The 21,955-nt window shown below is 41.2% G+C and overlaps 1 protein-coding gene across 3 annotated transcripts in view; it reads right to left on the bottom strand.

The window, feature by feature from the left end:
* The window catches only part of wdr7 (WD repeat domain 7), a 142,280-nt gene that overhangs the window by 84,299 nt on the left and 36,026 nt on the right, over positions 1-21,955 (bottom strand). For all 3 annotated transcript variants that reach the window (XM_078161858.1, XM_033646545.2, XM_033646546.2), the window contains exons 16-19: positions 16,645-16,878; positions 16,210-16,503; positions 15,831-16,027; positions 6,060-6,157 (exon numbers count right to left, since the gene is read on the bottom strand). In XM_078161858.1, coding sequence (XP_078017984.1) covers positions 6,060-6,157; positions 15,831-16,027; positions 16,210-16,503; positions 16,645-16,878 — 823 coding nt within the window. The remainder of the gene's footprint in view (positions 1-6,059; positions 6,158-15,830; positions 16,028-16,209; positions 16,504-16,644; positions 16,879-21,955) is intronic.

Below are 21,955 nucleotides of genomic sequence, written 5' to 3' on the forward strand. Positions count from 1 at the left end.
CCAAATCAAAGGATTACAGCTAATGGATTTATGCTAATCCATTTCTTCCACTTCTGCTATTAGCTAGGTCAGCTTTCCCTCCTAACCTATGCAACTATAGCTATGTTTCCATCCAAAAGTGATTTGAATCACTGGGAAATGCGCATTAAAAGAAATACGAATCCTGTGTGTTTCCATTAAATGTATGGACTTTGGTGAAAACTACGAACTCACGCGAGTTTTCCGCAGAACCGGAAACAAAACAAGTCTCGCATTCTTCTTCTTCTACGTTTTCTGGCGGTTGGTAACCAGCTTGTAAATGCATTACCGCCTTCCCGACCCAGAGTGTGGATATCATCATGGAGAGAGGTGTGCTACGTCTAAAGCGAGCGTATTTTAGTTTGTGCGAATCAGTGTATTTTAATTCGATATTTGGCGTTTCCATCATAATTTTCCGATGCAATACTTCTAGATGCGCATCTAAACAGGCTGATGGAAACATGTCTTATGATGCTAATTAGAAGTAAGTACTTATTAGCAGTTGATTATTACAGTAACCTAGAATTAATTGTGTCAAGTGAGGTTGATAATAAGCCCAATTTTGGCTTTAGCTGCCAATAGTTCTTGGCTAACACATGTTGCTAACAAAATAACAGTTAATAATAGTTGCCAACATTAGCAAGACTTTCCATGAAGGAAACAGCTTGGCACTGTACTAACATATACTACTGTAACACGATCATTTAAGATATATAATGTATTCTCATGTAGTTTAAGCAAACATTGTACAACTTGTGTTAGTGATACAAATTATTCAATTTAAACCAAGAACTCAGTTTCAGGTAATCTGACATGCTAATGTGGATCAACCCAGTTAGCAAACCTTTGATTTGGGCTATCTCCCGCTCTGTACCTACTGTCCGGACAATGTTTTTCCACCTTATTACATGTAAATCAAATATGGCTACTGTGTAATTTATGTTAAACTAATGAAACACCAACAAAGTTTTAACAAATTGATTCATACAATATTAGCAAGTAAAGCTTTAAGTTACAAAAAAAAAACATTCACCAAACAAAAGAGTATTCACAAAAGAAAGGGAGGAAGACTTCCTTTGCAGACACGAGAAGTTCATAAAAGGCACATACGCGTCAAAATATAACACCAGTGAATAAAGATTTCCCAGCAAGCACTTGGTCAAGAGATTAGAAATGTTTGTTGTTAGTTTGGAGATGAAGAGCAACTACACCAACAAAATTTTTGACCACAACATTAAGGTTTCAGACTGTGGCACTAGCATTTTATCAACTTATATTAACAATTTAAAAAAACAACAACAAAGAAACACAGAGAGTATTCTGCGCTGGTTCAAGTCTGATCAAGGATATAGATTTGATGTTTGTTTATGCTAGGGCCAGAAACTTGAAACCTTTAAACAGTGGGGAAAAAATTCAGATTCAGATTCCCATTGAGAATATTCACCGATGAAAGAAAGAAAACCCAGCTTTTCTCACAAAAGTCAATCCATGTCTTTAACATATCAAAGAGTCAGTGACATTTTAACGCAGTCATAGACACTTACAACAGCTATACATTTAAAACAGTTTAACTACCACATAAAAACATGTAGCAGAACAGGACACAACAAAGAAAACAGTCAAATCAGTTGGCGGTAAAGAAAGAAGGAAAGAAAAAAGAGAGAAATAGTGGAAGTGCACGAATACAAAAGAAAGACTGGCTGAAAGTACAGTGAAGAGAGAGCATGTTTGTGAGCACAGGCAGCAGGCTGAAGCCATGCAGTGTGAAGAGAGAAACAGAAAGGGGCAAGAAAGAAATCAGAAAGATAGACAGAGAAGATGGCGGAGGGCAGTCGACAGCAGTTTGCCAGCATTGGCGCGGAAAAAAACAACAAAAAATTCAAATGGAAATCTGCTGTATGAGGAGGTCAAGTATGATTTTATCACCTTGTATTATGTGTCACCTACTTTAGGTGATGGGCCAGTGGCTGAGCCTTGAAACACAGCGCCCTCTGGAGAACGCTTGGATGACTGTGGTGACTTTATATGACAATCATATACCCAAATAATACTTTATTACTAGTATCTATCTTTAGAATTCAGCACCTGAAAGTTGGAAACCCAAGCAGTGGAAAAATGAAGCCAATGTGGAAATGCCAAAATCTGCAGTTCCTTGAATGGCCACTTGAGGCTGACTCCAAAAATGAGGCAGTCCCCATCGACCCCCATGTTAAAACTTTACAACAGAAATATTACATGAAATAAACACATGCCTGGTTCAAAAACATTCTGGTTTCTACAGCTAATTTCCCCGTTCACGACAACTGTCCAGGGGATGAATTTTTGTACAACTCACCGGTTTAAATTTTATGAAGGTTTAAAGTTATGCATAATTCAGGGTGTGGTCGCTTTGAGTGGCAGGTGGGTGCCATCTGTTGACAAGTCGCTACCACAGTGACAACGTTGAACAGGTAGCATAACCATGGCTTCCCCCTGGATTCATATAGTCTTGGCATAGCTATCATGACTTCTGTGTGTTTTCAGTTCATGAAAGTGAACTGTAAAAAGTCTTGTTCAGCATTTGGTTGGACTGAAAGACCCTTTAAGGAGTCGGAGGTTTTTCAGCTAAGCACATTTTGTTTTAATGGTTTTAAGCCTGCTTTTGTTAGCAAAAGTTAGCATTAGCATTATTACAGGTAACCAAAGCTGTAAATGCACCGTGCTAACCAAGCAGGCAGCTAGTGTTAAAGTTATCTCCACACTCTCATCCAAATATGGTCACTTCTGGCTCCAAAAATCCAAGATGGCAACGGCCAAAAATTCCAAACTCAAGGCTTTAAAGCTACATCCATTGTTTTAGTCTATGAGTAAAACTAAGGACTCTTAAAGGAACAGTGTGTAAGATTTACAGAGATTATTTGGCCGAGGATAGCAGACTGTAACCAGCTGAAACTTCTCCTGGCTAGAATTCCTTCAGTGTTCATTGTTCAGGAGGTTATTACCAGGAGCTGAATTATCTCTTCCTCTCCAAAACAAACAGACCTGGTGATTTAAAATGGTAAATGACAGCGAAGAAGGCAGTTTTACATTAAATATCAGTGTTTCTCAGATGCTGTTGGGCTCATTGTTGACAGGCGGTTAGCCTAGCACTTGCTAATACGTGCTCACCTTTTGTCACATAACTTAAGACCCAGATGTTCAGGACATCCTCCAGGAAGCCACACAAATTTTAGCTTCCTCTGAACATGTTCTTGCAAGGGAATTTTCTCTGTTGCTGTCAGGGCGTCGTTATCTTTCACCTGCTTGTAAAACTAACCAGTATTCAAAATGTTTTATTCCCTCTGCTATTCGTCTTTTTTTTTTTAATTGTTTTTTTTTAATCTGTTTTATTGATGATCAGTCTATTAACTTTTTTAAATTATTATTATTATTATTATTATTATTATTTATTCCACTGAATTCCTTGGCATATTTTTATTTCTTTGATTTTAATTTATTACTCATCTATTCATGTATCTACAAGTTACTGTACTTTTTAGTACGTGCGCAAGGCAAGCTGTTCAAACAACTTGCTCCTGGTGGGATTAAAACAGTTGTTTGAATCTGAATCCCAAAATGAACCAGGTAATTTAAAGCAGTGAACACACCAAATAAAGCAGTTTCACATTAAAAAAAAATCTGTGTTTTTCTGATGCTGCTTGTCGGAGGGCGAGCTTCTGACTATGGTGGCTTACTCGAAAACGTGAAAACTGGAATGACCCAGTTTAAAGACCCTTCTGGGCTACTGTAGAAACATGGCGAACTCCGTAGATGAGGCCCTGCTCCCTATATAGATATAAACAGCTTATTATAAGGTAAAGAAAACACAACTATTCCTATTTTTAGGTGAATATATGCTAAAGAAAACATACAATATGTTGTATTCAATTTCTGCCAATATGTCCCTCTAAATCCTACACACTGGACCTTTAAATTTACTTACAGTATATAAAAAAAAATCTCTGTATTTCTATTTTAATTATTGCAATTAAATATTAAATCATGACAAACAGTGTACACCTACTAGTATAACCACATGTTTGTAGAGTACACTCGTGCTTTGTCGTGTTTTTCCTCCATAAAACACTTCCTGACTAAACTAATATAGATCCTGCCTGAGCCTGGGTCCAGACATGCTGTTGGTGAGTCCCGCATCAAAGCTTTAAACCCTAGAAAAGAAACATCAGTACACCAGAAAAAAAAAGATATGGCATGATCTTTTAAATCTCATCTAGTCTGACAAATGAACCCAGTGTGTAAAATGTTATTATCAACAGAACAGAAATGATGGACAAAACCGGGATCATCCTTTGTTCCCATCCACTTGAGAAAGTGTCTTAGTGTGTTTAAAGGGCCAAAACAGAGGACAATAAAGATGTTTACTGAAAACTTTTCTGAATTAGTGTGGACATGATCGTAAAATAGTAGCTGTGAGATGTTTTTTTAAATCATGTGCAGACACCCTGCTCTGTCTGTTAATCTCACTGTAAGTGCTGCAGTATATTAGAGGGGCCTCCTCATTTATTTCCATGTGAAAAGAGACGGTGAGCAGGGTTAACAGCGCTCTCCTGCACAAAGCCTCTGACACACATGCGCGCGCGCACACACATACACACACACACCGGGCTGGAGTAGCTGGCTGAGCAGAGGTCATGGCCGAGCGTTCCCCCTGAATGGCGGTGAATAGGCGTGTGGCGTGAATAAGTCCACACGCTTGTCACGCTTGGCCTCCATTAAGGCGTGACAATAGCAGTGAAACCCCGCCTACCCCCAACAACTGAGGGTGCCACCCATGGCATATGTGTGTGTGTGTGTGTGTGTGTGTGTGTGTGTGTGTGTGTGTGTGTGTGTCTGTATTCACGACTTGATTTTTGGTGTGTGTCTTTGCAGGTATTGAGCTTGATGTAGTGTGGTAGGTAGCTGTGTGTGTGTGTGTGTGTGTGTGTGTGGTAGGCAGATGGTGACGGCTGGTTAAAACGTCCCCGACAGTGAACAAGAGCAGGTTTCTCTCTGCAGACAAAGACTCAAAACTTTTTTCACCGTCACTAAGTGAAATTCTGCTTTCTCTGAATTCCCGTTGTCTTTCTTTCCATCTCTTTAAATGTTTCATCCACCTTTCTTTTGTTGCAACAGTTACAATCCAACATGGCTACTCCGTAACTGACATGTGCCTCTCTCAGGTCGGGGCCACCACAGATACCATATGGAGACCAAAACAGAATCAGTTGATTATAAAAATGTCTGATGATTAGAAAAAATCCAATCTCTTTTGTGATTCATACTGGAAATAAACGTACTTGGTTTGGGCCTTATCTATTTTTAATACCTTCATACATTCTTGATATTTAACCGGAATAAACTGTATTTAAATGGTTAACGATATTTGTGTAAAAAGAAAAAAAAAACAATGTCACTAAAATGACCCCAGGGACCGAGACCTCCTTGAAGAACTCTGGTGCGGTTGGACCTGGATCTAATACAATGCACAATGCCATGTTTCTTGTGAGAACAGTCTAATTATTTCCAGTATGAACCTTGTGGCAAAAATGAGGCTGTCAAAGTGAATCTGAATCAGCTTCTCCCCCAAAAACTCTCCTCAAAGTTCCACTGAGCGAGGCCTAACCATAACGCCTCTGTGAAAGCAGACAGAGGTTAAACTGTAGAGCTCCCAGTATGAACCAGAAACTTTCTATTTTTTCCTAAATGAATAAATTCAGAGCTCGGTCAGTCTTCATGGATAAATTAACATTAAGAGAGAGGAGACAGGTTGCAGAGCTGCAGTCAGAGGTTTGTACTCCGGCTGAAGTTGGAACAAAAACAGCAGAATAGCCCTTTAAAGACCTGCTGACCGAGGAAACAGCAGCGGCTTCCTCCTGTGATATTTAAGGTGTTTTTTTTTTTAATTCTCTGTGGGTTTTATTGCCGGTGGGCTGCATTATCAAACCCCCGCCTCTCCTCCCTCCCACCTTCCCCGCAGGGCCCTGGGGGTGTGTGAAGCGAGCGCCCCCTCCTTTTGTAGTTACCTTGTTTGATCTGGGCCTGTAGCGCTGGGTTGGAGGGCTGAGGGGGGGCAGCCAGCGTCCTGCGAGGACTCTCCGGGGTTCCTCCTGGTCTGGGAGGCCTGGAGGAGGATCACAAAGAGGAGGCATGAAATATTCAAGGAGCAGGGAGGAGAGAGGAGGGCTGACACACAGAAACACACACACACACACACACATACATAAAACCAGGAGTTCACACAAACAGCATTTTTTTATTTCTATTTCCTGAAACCAAATGCTTGAATATCGTGTGTGTGTGTGTGTGTGTGTGTGTGTGTGTGTGTGTGTGTGTGTGTTCTCAGGCTCCAGCCTATTGAATTTTGTGTGGAGGACACCGTCCTGAGTCTGAACAGACTGGAGGCGTCTAACTTTCAGAGACACACAAACACTTCCAATACAACAATCAATGGGGTGATCAATGACGGTTGCCAGGCAACAAGCACTGTCAGGGAGCTCTACGATTAGGAGTTACTACAGCCAAAAATCTACAAACGGGACTTTCTGAAGAGAAAAGAAAGCAACAAGAGAATGAACCAACTGCACCAACGGGTGACAACTTGAGTGTGGCAAAAATCCAAGGTGATCTGACATCATCATCATCATCATCATCATAAATTTTGTGACAGAAGTTCATGTGTTTCGATGAACGCACTGGAAAGTACTTGAAAGTATTGTTAAGTCTAATTCGTGGTCGGGCGCTCGACACTTTTGATGAGCGTCACTCGACAGAAACAGAAGAACTACACGATGTTTTCAATATATGCTGTGGTGAAAGGCTTCTGTCGTCTCCATGGTAACCAGACGCTATCCTTCAGCCAGCTTGTTGAGCTACATCCCAATTATATCCTTCTGACAGTGTTTGTTTTGTATCATTAGTTGTGCGGCTTTGTTTCCTTTTGCATTTTGATAGTGGAGATTTGATGAAATCAGTGAGTTAATTGGAGAGGAACACATATTTAAACACTCTTCAACTGAGAAGACAACAGGAGCGCAAGAAAAGGAGGTGGTCTAGTCGTCCATAGATATAGTCAGTAGTCATTGTTAGGGGGAGTGGTGAGGGCTGTGTTAGCGAGGGACAAAACAGTCCTTTCCCCCAGCCCATACATGCTGGGATAGCCCATATTTTGAACTCACGTAGGAGACACTTTTATATTTACTATAGATATGATTAATCAACTAAACCCATCATATTTGTTCTCTACAGCCATTAACGCTCTGATGTAATAGACCAGAATCATGCTTTAGTGAATTCCATGCATGTTTTCGGAACAGTGTAGCAGCACCAATGTTACTCCACGCCTTTAGCCTGTTTTGACAACGTGTTATAACAGTATCACACAGGGATTTGAAGCCCTACAGTTCCTTGGATGCTCACAACTTTTTTACTGGTGGCTGAACAATGTATCACTGTTTGGATAAAACGTTAGCAGAAACAGCCCTGATATCACCATTGACAATCCAACCAGATTCCATTTAAATAAAGATAAATTTTAGCATGTATAGAGGCAGCATGTTTTCACGTTTAACAGGCTGAATTATATTTCTAACTCAGCCAAACCAGAGCTGCTGATTGTTGAACAGTGGAGACATGAACCAGGATGGTCTGTGAGATTTATTTTGTTTGTGTTGACTTCGAATGGAGTGTGTTTTATAGGCCTGTCGCGATATGCGATAAGTCGGTTAATTGCACGGTAAATTTAAAAAGGGAGACGGTAACTTTTCCGGCCGCGACTAATTGCCATATTCATGCGTGTTTGTTTTCCCTCGTCTCTCTCCACCAAAGAGACGGGACAACAAGAGCGTTCACTGCCGTGCATCATCTGGCAGCCAGATGAGTTGGTTCATTAGCGTAATGAACCGAGGGAAAGCTCTTGTCATCAAGTGTCTTTGTCTCAGTGCGATCTTCGTGAGGGGGAGACGAGGCAGAGAAAAAACAGAGTTGTTCCTAAACCAAATGCCACGGCCCCCTATGTGGGAGTGTTGTGGATTTAAACCAAATGACAGAGGGGAGCCCAGTAATGTGGACGAGCTGGTGTGCTGGGTTTGTTCTAAAACCATCTCAACAAAAAGAGCAAATACACCAACTTACCTGCACACCTGACAGTGAGAGACTGACAGTCTATTATTTGTATTTATAAGGTCTTTATTTATTTATTTGGGATATTTATATTTTCTTTTTTGCATTCGTAAATATTCTTGTTAAATAAATGTTTATTTCTCTTCTAAAGGGTGTACTTGCATCATTATGCCTTTACTATCATTACAGAAGTTTAAAAAATGGTCTATAAACAGCAAAATTACAACAATAATAAAAATGGTCTTAAAAGCACAATATTACGCAATATTATTGCAATAATTTCTGACGCAATTAATCGGCCAGCAAAATTTGTTAGCGTGACAGGCCTAGTGTTTTATGATGATAAAATTACTGTTTATTCAAATGGAGTCTAGAGAGTTTTACAGTGGTGATTTTGGGGCTGATTTTGGTTTAATAAAAATGTCTATCTCTGTAGGGATCCTCTCCATAATGTTGTCAGATTTGACAAAATCAAAAACAAACACTTTTAGTGGATGTATATCGAAGCCTGGCCGCTGCCAATATTCCCCAAATACTGGACCACTTTTAAAAAATGTTCCCATCAGTCACTTAGACACAAGAATCTGAAGATATAGGGTCTGGGTTGAAAAATACTGGGTTTTTAAGTTGATTAGATGTGCAGAACAACACAGAAACTCTTCAGCGTAGTAACAAATGCTTTGTTTTCCCCCTCGGTGTAAATGTATGTGACACGATTTGCATTTCTGTTTAAAGTTATTTTTATTCTGTTGTGTTTTCTTTATAAAGAGAATAATTTCTATTATTTTATTCTACAGAGAACATCGAGTGAGAACCATTCAGAGCAACAGAGCACAAGAACATGTGCACCTGCGAGCCCCCCTCACCCCACTCGACTCACACACACACACACACAGCTGCTCTCGCTGCTTTTCACTATAACACGCACAAAAACCACACTGACCCCTCAGCCCCCTCCACCTTCACACACACCTTTGTGTAAATGCGGCACACGACACACAAAGAAACACAGTCTCGCTAACAAACACTAAAATGATGCCAAAAATATTGCAGTAAAAACAATTTAACATCAATTAATTTCATTCTAAAGTGCAGTTGAAGCTAATGTGTGAAAACTCCTCTGTGTTTCCTCACTGAGCAGCAGAGGATGAAGCGTACGGCACAAACTGCACTGCTGCCGTCCATAATAACACAATAAAAACAGAAATAATGGAGATTATTTTTACACTGAAGAACCCACAGCTGGTCACTAAACCTGCTTTAACTCCTGAGACACTGTGTGTGTGTGTGTTTATGTCACATATATATTTGATATCAGACTCTCTCAGGCGGGATAAATTCAGCGTGCGGCCTGTCAGCGCAGCTCATGATGTTATCTGAGCGCTGCTGTTTGTATCTGCATGTGTAATGTGTGTACGGGCTGGAGAACAGGGTGTAGGGCTGTTATCTAAATACAATCTAAATCCAACCAGTTTAGTTGATTCAATAACCAAAGAAAAAAATCTCACTTCATATATTCTGTGCTGAGCGTTTAAATGCGGCTCAGGTGTGACTGGATGCTCAGAACTGAAATGGTGAATTGAATTTTTTTTAAATGCATCAACATGGTATTGTGGGACAGAGACAGGTGGTATGTGTTTATTAGAAAGTGAAAATCAACCCATATGGACATGTGATGATTAGGATTAGTTTTGCTTTTGTTCCGTCATCAGTTTTTCTTCTATTAGGAACTGCTCTCAGCTGCTCTACAGGCACACAGTGCAGCTAATGTAAATGCTAACTAATCATATGGTGGAGGACGACGACACCTCTCCATCTTTAATGAATAAAACACTGAAGCAACAGGAAACCAAATCAATCTCCCCGAAACAGAGATAAAAATGGGTTTCTTCTACTCATCCAGCTCTATGTGGACATACTGTTACTGAGCAAACACCACAACCGGAATATTCATGTTCCTGATTGCACTATAATTCAAATGCCAGGAGCGTGACAAGGCGCTGCGCATCTATTCCAAGGTTTCCCACATTTGTGTCGGCCTGCCATGATTAAAATATCTGCCGCCACAAATAAACGTTCTATTTTTGGAGCTGGGCCATTCATTAGGAGCGCTGTAGGAATATATATATACGTTTGGTTATTTATAGAACCACACTGTCAGACCACAGAGTGCACTCAGGGCAGAGACGGAGCAGCAGAACGTCAGGTGCATTGAAAGATTCAAAAAACTTAATCTATCATATGTTGATAGAAACTTGTCTAAGGTTAGGGGCTCCAAAACATAAAACATACATCTGTAGAAGTCTCATAAAATTGAAACTGTGTTAAAAACCCAGCCAATTCCATAAATTAATAAAAAAACTAAGAGCACATGTGCAAAGCTATATTAAAAAATAGTGACAGTCTGCCTGATGGGAGGAGCTGAAAAGAGAGATGAAGGGCGTGTGAGGGGTCCGTAGTGATGTGGAGTCTACCGTTCATTCTGCTGGGTCTAAAAGTTTGCATTCACTTGCAGCAGCTGCTCCTCTCTGACCTGAGCAGCTCTGAACGAGTGGACAGGTCGATTATCCACCCCGTGAGTCACAAACTGCTGCTAAGGGGGAAAAGGAACTCATGGGGAGCTACGTCTGCGCTACGTTTACGTACCCAAAAAAACTTTTAGAGAGAGGACACAGAATGATGCAAAGGGACACATGGACAGTTAGCTGTCGTCCCCCGATTCCCCGTTAAGGTGTCGCCCATGGGACCTTATTTAGGTGAAAATATGTATGGCAGTCAATGGCAAGAGACAAATCATTTTTTGATCCTGCCATGAATTACACAAGTGATGTTTATCATTTAAAAAAATCATTTTGCAAATAAAGAAAGTCGCTCTAGCACCATTTAGTTTTGTGTGAAACCGCTCAGTGAACTACATCTCTCCTCACCAACACCAGCCAGCTAGCCAAGCGCTCGTACTCATCATCCTCCGCTTATCCAGGTCGGGGTCGCGGGGGCAGCAGCCTCAGCAAAGAAGCCCAGACAGTCCTCTCCCCAGCCACTTCCGTCAGCTCTTCCGAGGGAACGCCGAGGCGTTCCCAGGCCAGCCGGGCGATGTAATCCCTCCAGCGTGTCCCAGGGCGGCCCCGAGGTCTCCTCCCGGTTGGACATGCCCGAAACGTAACTTTATCTTAGCTGATGTGTTTTATCCAGCCGCTCCTGGTCTTTCTAGCTTCAGCGAGAGAGAGAAGTATGACATCACCAACACGACTTGTGTCGTCTTATACGTCTACAGATTTACGACGAACTGAGACTTTCTCGACTTGCAAAATTATCTTTTAAATTTAAAAAAAATGCATATGAGTAATTTATAGCCCAATTCAAATGAGATCAAAAAATTATTTGTCTCTCGCTGTTAAATACTGCACACATTTTTTCTGAAATAAGGTCCCATAGTGGTCCACAGTAGGTGGAGGGACTTTGCTTCACTATAAGTTCCTATTCTTACAGACTAAAGTTAGGAGAGGAAACGTAGAAGCTTTTTGTGTTTTTCATGTTTATTTCTGTCTTGGTGAGTTTCTCAACAACAGGACTTCCCGGACTTGTTCCACAGAGAAGCTCGATCCCTCAGCCAGACTCGTGGAGGCAGTGCTGTTGTGGTTGTTGTGATGAAATACTAAAACACTAAGAGTTCAGGAGCACTTCTTTTCAAACTCCAGCACACAGGGAGGAAGCTTTTCCACTGTCATAAATGTAAGATGGGGAACATGAAAAAGCCAAAAACCCAAACACGTTCAAATATTCAGGACCGCAGGTTTGGAGCGTGGAAGTGGAGACGGACAGAGACAAGACCCTAGTTTGAGTTTCATAAAGAAGTCTTCAGCTTCCGTCTGTAGTTGCACAATCACCTGCTCTGATCTGGACATGCCACAGAAGACAAGTTTCTTTGTTTCTGAGAAAGTAACAACTGGCTTTGAAAAGTTTTCCAGGCTGAGCGGTGCCGTCTGTCCTCCTGCTGTAGGGCTCTGACTGGGTTTGACAGGACTCAAGACCTGGACTTGTCCTGGTAGTGTGTGACGGCGTGGGTCAGGAGACAAGGACAGACTGACTGACCAGCCCCCAGTGTAGCATGGACAATGATGCGGAGCTGGTAGTTAGAGCTAATGAGCAGCTACTGTCACACTGTCTGTGTCTCTGCAGGAAAGACAGGGATACTGCTGGAGCTCTGACAGTCACTGGGAGCACATTTTTATTCCCCCTTGAGAGAGTTATGGTGTGGATACCAGTGCTGTAGCTGGACCAGCAGATCCACCACGAAAGGCTTTTCCTGTGTGTCTGTGGGCTCTTATAAGACACTAAGTGTTCTGTTAATCACTATTTTAAGACAAGATTCTACTGAAACAGAATTCCTTTCGAAATTTTTCTCATTTCAACTGAACCTTTTTAACATGTTAACCAATTTATTTAATGAAGATGATTAAACACAAAGAGGACTTAATTATAGACTGAAAATAAGTGATTTTTTTTTTACATTCTGTTAATACTGTCCCCACTGTGTGTGTGTTCATGTACAGTCCCCTTAAAAACATACTACTCTGCCCCAGTCCACGACCTGGAAGCAACATGGAGAAGAACTCAAACACCAAGCCAACTTGAGCAGCTTTTACTAAACAGAACTGCTGTGTCCGTCGTTTGGGCACATTTTGGCTTTCATGAAGACAACACCAAACAAAAAGAAATCAATTGTAAACACTGCAGAAAAACCACTGTAGCAACCAATGATAATGCCACCAGTCTGTTTCAGCCATATAGTTCATCTGTGCGTGTTTCCTTCAATTATCTTAAAATCACAAAGATATGCACTCTTTCATTAGAAAAAATATTCCTGCTTCAAAAGTTGAGCATATTTACAGTACAAACTTTGTCAGTGAACTATGAGTAAGGACGCACGCGATTAGACGTCTAAACAATTAAACGTCCGCCCCGTCACTAGTCGGCACCAGAAATATTAGTCAGTTAAACCAATTAGTGTTTTATTCATGAGCAGGGCGCTTAACTGTCATGCAGCCGCCCGCCACTAGTGGGTGGTACAGAGCCGTCAGACAGCAGTCCCCCTCCCCGCGGTAATGCTTGAGTAGACTGGAGTTTTAAAACAGCATGGTGGGAAATTGGAGAGATATCCTCTCACAAAACCAGCGCTGGCAGAACTTTGATCTAGAAAAGGAAAACAAGGTAGCACGGAGGCTGTGTCAGAAAAAAAAAAGGCATTTTAGTGAATAACGTTTGAGTTCTCGTCATGTTCACATTCATACCGCACAGCGCGAAGTGACTCGTACTTCAGCGGTATATAAAATCCAATATGGTTGTTGAAGATTGTGATTTAAGGATTCAAAGGGCTCTTAATGCACACAATATTTTTTGGGATGTTTCAAATACTTTACAATAACTTGTGCTAAATTTTGACTGTTTTCTGAGTGTTTTCCTTTTTTCAAACTAGTCGACTAGTACAAATTAAAATTTTCATTTAGTGGACAGGGAAATAAGTCGCCAGGAACATCCCTAACTATGAGGGCAAAAAAACAAAATTAAAGTTCAGTAATTGTAATCGAGGTTAAATGTTCAGTTAGTCGTTATGTTGATTTGAGGTCATATTGCCCAGCCTCACCTAGCCAAGTGTTGGAAAAGCCTTTCAGTATTTGAGTTTGTTGCTGCCTCCGCCGGCCGGTTAAGTGGAAGCAGGCCATTACGATAAAAATAAGTCAATAAAAAACATTTTGGAAAATTGTAAATCACTTCTACCAGGAGAGATCCTTAAATATACAGTCACAAATGTGGTGTGCACAAAACATATCAGGCTGATAGGTCCAGTAGTATGCAAGATTAGCTATGGACGGACAGACAGATACACACACTCTCATAAACACACACGCAACCAACCACATGATCCCCTCCAGGCTTAGATAATAAAAATCAGAAGAGGCTGATGAAAACAACCATTTCACCACCTTTCTCCCTGTAACAACTTCCTCTCTCGCTGTGTGTTTTCCTCTCTGACTCTTCCTCGCCTGCCCTCCCTGCAGGGTTATTCTGTTCAGGACTGATGAAATGATGAAATGTTGTGTTGGTGTTACAGCAGCAGGACCTCGACCTCCATGTTAAATCTTTCACGGCACAATGAGAGCTCAGACAGACTAAACAATCAGCCTCACACACACAAACTTGACAGTGGTTGAACTTCAGCTGCTGCTGGCGCTACTGTGTATGTGAACAGCATCTGTGTTTCGTGCTCAGAATGAAGTTCGTGTTCTGTTTGTTTGGGTTGTTATTGTTGTTCAGCTGGAATCACTGATGACAGATCAGGTTTTTCTGCCTGGTGAATCCAGATATGTCGAGCTTAGGTTCAGATTTTCTGTGGTATACATGGACATACAATATGTCCCATTTAGGAACATGTCTGTGTTTAAAAAAAATGTTTTTCGAGTAAGTACATTTGGTTTTAATGGTTTCAAGGAGGGACGTCAACTGTTACTCAATTAACCACCAAGGATATTTACACATTTTTGACCGGTTATGCATGTCGCTCTGTAGGTTCATTTTGCCAACTCTTCAATTAACTGCATTGTGCACCAGCTGGTATAGTGGGAGCTAGCATTAGCAAGTGTGCCACTCATTCTGCAATTACTGCTCGTAACGCCGTCCAGACCCAAAAGCTTTGCTGTGAAAACATTGTGCCCACTCTCCTGGTCCCTTCCAGGTCACCCCAGTGAGTAAGCAGATCAGTTTTGACCCCCAGTTAGCACTGACAACTACTGTTAGCTCTGTTAGCATCGTTAGCAAGGCTTGTGGTGCTAACATAGTTAATAATGCTAAAGGGGTTTTGATGCTCAAAATGAAGTGGCTTACTCACCGTCGTTACCTATGGGGAGATCAGAGAGTGGCCACGATGTATCTGTACCGCAACAATGCAGTGCAGTCACACGGACAGCGTTACTAGCTGTAATTGCCAAATAAGCAGTGTGGCTAGCAAACTCCCACCCAAGCCGGCTGGTGCGCAGGGCAGAGCGGCCAAGGCTAACGTTAGCTAACCAGAGGGCAAAGATTATGCAAGACATTTATATAATAAAATTAAAATTATAATAAAATTTCATCATCCCTGAATGGATGGCGCTTTGAAATGCGGTGCTAAGGCTTACTGTATCAATGGAGTGCCGAACTACAAAGAAAGGCCTCTTGTACTTCACATCATTTTGCACTCTTTGCCCTTAAAATTTAACTGGTTAGTCACTGGTTGATGAGTGTCAGGCTATCGAAAGCAAAATAAACTGAAACTGACATCCCTTATTTATAGCCTGTATTTTGCTAGCAAAATTTAGCATTATCACAGTTAACCATAGCTGTAAATGCACTGTGCTAACCAAGCTAGCATCTAGCGGTAGGTTTAGCTCCACTCTCTCGTCCAAATATGGTCACTTCTGGGTTGGAAAATCAAAATGCCGAACTCGAGGCTCCAGAATAGATGTCAACAGACCAATGGGTGACATCACGTTGGCTATGTCCATTATTTTATGCAGTCTATGTGTCCCCAACAGCTCCTGATAAAGTGTAAATTTCTTAAAGACCTCTCCTTCTCAGTAAAACTACCCAGTCAAATTTATAAAGTTAAAAAAGCATAATCAAATCACGTCAGTGTGTGTTACCTGACTGGTGCTTTCTTCATGTGCTCTCCGACGAAGGTGGCGTTGGTCATGCCCATCAGAGTGTTGGCGAGTGAGATCACAGACAGCAGGTGCTGTGTGGTGACAGCCCTCGACACACCGTATGTCCCCTTCCCCACGATGTCAGACAGAGTCAGATTCAGACCCGTCGCGAGGGACAACTGCCGCAGCAAAGACTCCTGGGAAACAGAGGCAGACAAATGAACCAGGGAAGAAAAGTAAGAAATCCTAAAATGTAATCAACATAGTCAACAATCAGAATGCTCACAGATTAATTTTCTCTCAATCAGTTAATCATGTTTTTTTCAATAAAAATTGACTTTAACACCCACACCACAGGTGACACCTGACAGACGAGTACCTTGAATGTGGGCAGCATGAGGGACATGTGACCTCCTCTGGAGATCAGGCCGAAGGAGATGGGGCAGTGCGGTCTGAGCATGCCCAGTCGCTCCAGACAGATGCCGTCCAGCTGCTCGTTGAGACCCCAGGCGTGCAGGCAGGACATGAAGAGTTTGGCCGTGTCCATCGTCAGGTTGTACTCCAGCAGACTCAGAGACTTGGACTTCTCCTCCCGCCTCCTCATCTCTTCCTCCTCCTCCTCGTCTTCGTCCAACAGGTGCTCCTTGATGGTCTCCTTCATCGTCTCCTTCACCTGGTTTGGACAGAACACAAGAATAAGATAAAAGAGAAAGACAATAAATGAAATCCTAAAATATTACGTCAGACATCATATAACACTTCTAAGCTTTATAACCTTTATTAGCCAGTGTAAAAGATGTCTGCATTTACTGACCTGTTTGAAAATCTTGTTGGCCAGGAAGGACCCCCCCTTGTCAGCCCCAGCTTGGCTCTTCTGCAGCGTCTCTGGAGACACCAGCGTGGGGTTTGGTCTCTGGGCTTCCTCCGTCAGAAGCTGAATGATCACCGCCTCCACGTCGAAGAACAGCACATGCATGTCGGGGTCTGTCAGGTTGGTCTTCATCGACTGGACCACCAGGGCATTATGGGAGTACTTCGGCAGGTTGCCCTGGAGGAGAACGAGAGAATTTTGTAAAAAAAAATAAGACTTAAAGGACACAGTCACAGTGAGTCACAGTCAAAACAAGACGGTGAGCTTTCGTTTTGGGATTGTTTCTTCTTCTTGTTAAGTTTTGTCATAATTAGCCATAAGAATACTTGAGTTAAGGCCAAACACGTTTGTGGGGTCACACTGACCTTGACTTTTGACCTTCCACCATAAAACTAATAATTTTTTTCTTCAGTCCAAGTGGACGTTTGCATCAGATTTGAAGAAATTCCCTCAGGGTGTTCTTTGAGATATCCCATTCACAAGAATGAAATGAATGCAAGGTCACAGTTACCTTGACCTTTGACAACCAAAATCTAATCACTTCATTGTTGAGTCCAACTGAACGTTTGCGCCAAATTTGAACAAATTCCCTCAAGCTGTTCTTGAGATATTGTGTTCACAAAAATGTGACGGATGAGGTCACAGTGACCTTAACCTTTCACCACTAAATTCTAATCAGTTTATCATGGATCAAAGTGGATGTTTTGGGGGTTTTAGTTTTCACCTTTATTTGATAGGACAGTTGAAGCGTAATGGGTGAGAGAGAGGAGATGATATGCAGAAAAGGGCTGTCAGATTTGGAATTGAACCTTCGGCCACTACAGCAAGGACGTTGCCTTTATATGTGGAATGCCCACTATTCCTACTGAGCTATTGGTCGCCCTCAAAGTGGATGTCTGTGCCAAATTTGTAGAAAAAAAAAAGAGATCTTCTTTAGATATCGTGTTACCGAGAATGAGACAGATGAGGTCACACTGACCTTGACCTTTGGCCCATGACCACTAAAATCTAATCAGTTCATCCTTGGGTCCATGTGGACATTTGTGCCAAATTTGAAGGAAATTTCCTTACAGCATTCTTGAGATCTCGCAGTTATTAGAATTGGATGGATGGGCAGATAAACGGACAGACAGACAGACACAACCCAACAACATAATGTCTCCAGCCACGGTCATCGCTGGCGTGGAGGCATGAAAACACTGAGCAACCACCATCTGGCTGATCAAGACCTAAAATGGAAGCAAAGCAGTGTAGTGCTTCCACTAGGTTGACCTCAGTGGCCTGGTGGATGGGGCGGCGGAGGGAGCTAACAACTTAGTTCGTAAGTTAGTTGGTTAGTAAGGTTTTACTGCGAGCAAAATTATACAAGGATTCATTTTCTTCTAGATCTGGGTACAAAAAGGACGAAATGCAGGTATGGTCTGACTGAAGAAGTCCTGGGTAATTTCAGCTGACACTTAAAAAGGTACCAAGAACTGATACGCAGCCCCAATTATCAACAAATAAAAAAACAACCACTTCAGAATATAATGATTTAAATCAGTCATCCCTTTAAACACAAACTGTCATTCAGAAACACACAAACACTCACACACACACACACAGAGCCCATTATCCATTAATTGCCACCAATACTCCCACACCGCTCGATTTTAATTGTATTAGCAGAGACACCTGTGTGGAGCCGTATGTAGAGCAGTGCTGTTTGTTTACATGTTAATAACCTGATGACTGCAATCAGACTACTGTTAGAGTCCGACTCTGAGGGAGAGGAGGAAGACGGCAGGGAGGGGTGATTAAGGGAAGAACGAAGTGAGGAAATAAAAAGAAAAAAAGCAGAACAGGATTTCAATCCGACTGTTTCATGAAGGATTTTCTATTTGCTGTTATGTTTCCTTCTGTATGAGGAATGAGCTGTACAGAAACCACCACATTCATACCGCACGGTGTGAAGTGTCTCGTACTTCAGCGGCATTTAAAATCCAACATGGTTGTTGAAGATTGTGATTAAAGGCTTCAAAGGGCTCTTAATGCACACAATGTTTTTTGGGACAATGTTACAAATACTTTACAATAAATTGGGCTAAATTTTGACAGTTTTCTGAATGTTTTCCCTTTTTTAGACGAGTCGACTAGTCTTAATTAAAATTTTAGTTTAGTCGACAGGGAAATTAGTCACCAGGAACATCCCTAGTATGAGTGCAAAAAAAACAAAACAAAATAATCGTTAAGTATCTGTAGTAAAAGGTAAAATGTTTAATTAATCGTGATGTTGATTTGAGGTCATATCGCCCAGCCCTACCTAGCCAAGGTACGTGATTTAGTTGCGGCCCTCACTAGCTGGTTAAGAGGAATTAGTAGTCAGCAGGCCGTTACGATATAATACTGTCAATAAAATAGGTTTTTGAAAAATTTTGAATCACCTCAACCAGGAGAGATCCTTAAATATACAGTCACAAATATGAACAAAAAACATTAGGCTGATGGGTCCAGTAGTATGCAAGATTAGCTACGGACAGACAGAAAAATACACTGAAGATTGTGCTTAAAGGCTCCAAAGGGCTCTTAATGCACACAATGTTTTTTGGGACAATGTTTCAAATAATAAATTTGCTGTTTGTTTTCCGAGTGTTTTCCCTTTTTTAGACGAGTCGAGTAGTCTTAATTAAAATTTTCATTTAGTCGACAAGGAAATGAGTCGCCAAGAACAATGTTTTTTGGGACAATGTTTCAAATACTGAACAATAAATTGTGCTAAATTTTGACAGTTTTCTGAGTTTTTTCCCTTTTTTAGATGAGTTGACTAGTCTTAATTAAAATCTTCATTTAGTCGACAAGGAAATGAGTCGCCAAGAACATCCCTACTCAGAAGCAAACAGTTGCATAGCTCGAGAAAATAACATGGAAAATGACTGAATGACTGTCTGCATGTCCCCCCTATTTTCACCACACTAGTATTATAACAGACCATGATATTGTGGATAAGACTATCCACAACTGCATGGTTTGCCATTTTTCCCTTGCATTTTTGTATTGTAGTACTTAATTTTATTAGTTACATTTTTATTTGCAATATTATCAGCCAATATATTTTGTCTGTTAATTTATTTTTGAAGCATTTATAATGTAAAATTGGTGTTTCTGTACTGTGTGCTTTGTATCTTTTGAAAAACTAAAGCAACAAATACTCACATTAAAGAAGCTGGTTCGATAAATAACTGCGGTCGATAGGCCAGTCAATTTACTAATTGTTTTACCACTGGTTATGTTCACACTGTAGAGCTGCTGCTTTAGCAATAAAGTACACCACTATAGTCGAAAGCAATAAAGACTATTTGAATTTAAAAGGCTCTTGATACCTTTCTGTTGTTGCTTGATTCTCTCTTTCTTGTGGTGCTTCAGATTTAGGTGTTTTCTCCGTTTTGTTACTATTATTGTTGATAATAAAATCATTAGTGTTTCTCTGTGACGCACTTCCTGGTCTAGGAAACACTGTTTTTAACGTGTCATGTCGATAAAGCTTGTGGGATTGAGCTGGATGTGACTGTGTGACAGAGACAGACAGAGAACAATAATTAGCTGTGGAGACTCCTGACTGACCGAGACACACAATACACCTGCAGCTGGGACACACACACACACACACACACACACACACAAAGCGACACAGAGGGGCAGCATCATGGCTTTGACAAGAAAGTCGTCCCTGAGGGTGTGTGTGTGTGTGTCATGTGTAAATGCAGGTTGATCCACACAATGCTGCTCCTGCCCTGTTGCTTTGCCTCCTTCACAGATTATTTATTAATTCATTCAAAGAGCTGTTTGATTCCAGCTCAAATCTTTTCCACACACACCACCAATAGAACAGTGTGTCTGCGCTGTGGTAAACACAGTCAGTGAATGTTTGCTGACACCTGTGAACACTGAACTGGCCTCAGCCACCACACTGAACACAGCTTGTTTTGGTAGAGGTCTAAGATTTTCACCTGCAAACGCGAGACATTTGTGCCTCATTCCCACGTTTCAGTGTGTGTGTGTGTGTGTGTGTGTGTTGTTTTGGTGGATGAACACTGCCATCTAAAGGCAACCAGCCACATTACACTCAGGTGATAACAGACACATACATGTTGATACAGAGGCCACAGTGATGTTTGGTTTTGGTGTCAGTCTGAATTTTCCAATCAAATAAATTCTTAAATTTTGAAAATAGCTGTAACAATTAGTCAGTTAACTGATTAGTTGATCAAAAGAAAATTAATCGCAAAGTATTTTGATGGTCGATCAGTCGTTTCAGTCGATTATTTAAGCAAACATTTGCTGATTTTAGTTTCTTGAATGTGAGAATTTGCAGCTTTTCTTTGTTATTTATGAGAGTAAATGAAAAAGCTTCAGGTTTTGAAATGCTGGTTGAGCAAAATAAGCAATTCGAAGAAGACATGATGAGCATTTTTCACTTTTTTTTAGGACATTTTATAGACCAATGCTTCCCAAGTGGTCAAGCCACAGGGTTCAGACTTCTCCTTAGTCGTTAGTTCAAGGTTCACACAGCTAAATATATTAAGCGTCATACTTGCATCTGGCCATGTCGTTGAGTTGTGTCTGTTCAGCTGTCCATTAGTCCCTCACTCTACAGCAGGAAACACTTGAAAATAAAAGTAAGTCAGTAAAATTCAAATGGATCATTGTCTGGTTTTGTTGAATCTTCCGAGGGTCTCTCTCGTAACAAGTGTCCAGCAAAAACTCCTGAACAAACTCCTATTATTAGCAAGAAAGTACATTTTATTTCTAAGGATTAAGTTGCTTTTGGTCCATTCAAAATGGGCCCGTGACCCACTTTTAGACCATGACCCATCAGTTGGGAACCACTGTACTGTACAGACTAAATGATTAATAATGATAATAATTAGGAGATCAATTAATGATGAGAGTAATCACTAGCTGCAGCCCCAGGTATACACACATGCACACAGGCTGTTTTGAAAAACTGACATTTCAATTCAGTGTCTTACCTAAGCGCACACACACACACACACACACACACACACACACACACACACACACACACACACACACACACACACTGTCCTATAGCTCCTGGGCAGTAGGTCTAAAGGTCATTGTCCTGCAGGGCCCTTCTGGCAAACACCACTGGAGTCCAACGAACAGTCACACACATGCCCACAAACCCCAGTGCAACACACACACACACACTAACACACACACACTGTATATAGAAAGCAGATGCATACACACT

The sequence above is a fragment of the Epinephelus lanceolatus genome, chromosome 19 (assembly GCF_041903045.1).
Source record: "Epinephelus lanceolatus isolate andai-2023 chromosome 19, ASM4190304v1, whole genome shotgun sequence".
Lineage (NCBI taxonomy): Eukaryota > Metazoa > Chordata > Actinopteri > Perciformes > Serranidae > Epinephelus > Epinephelus lanceolatus.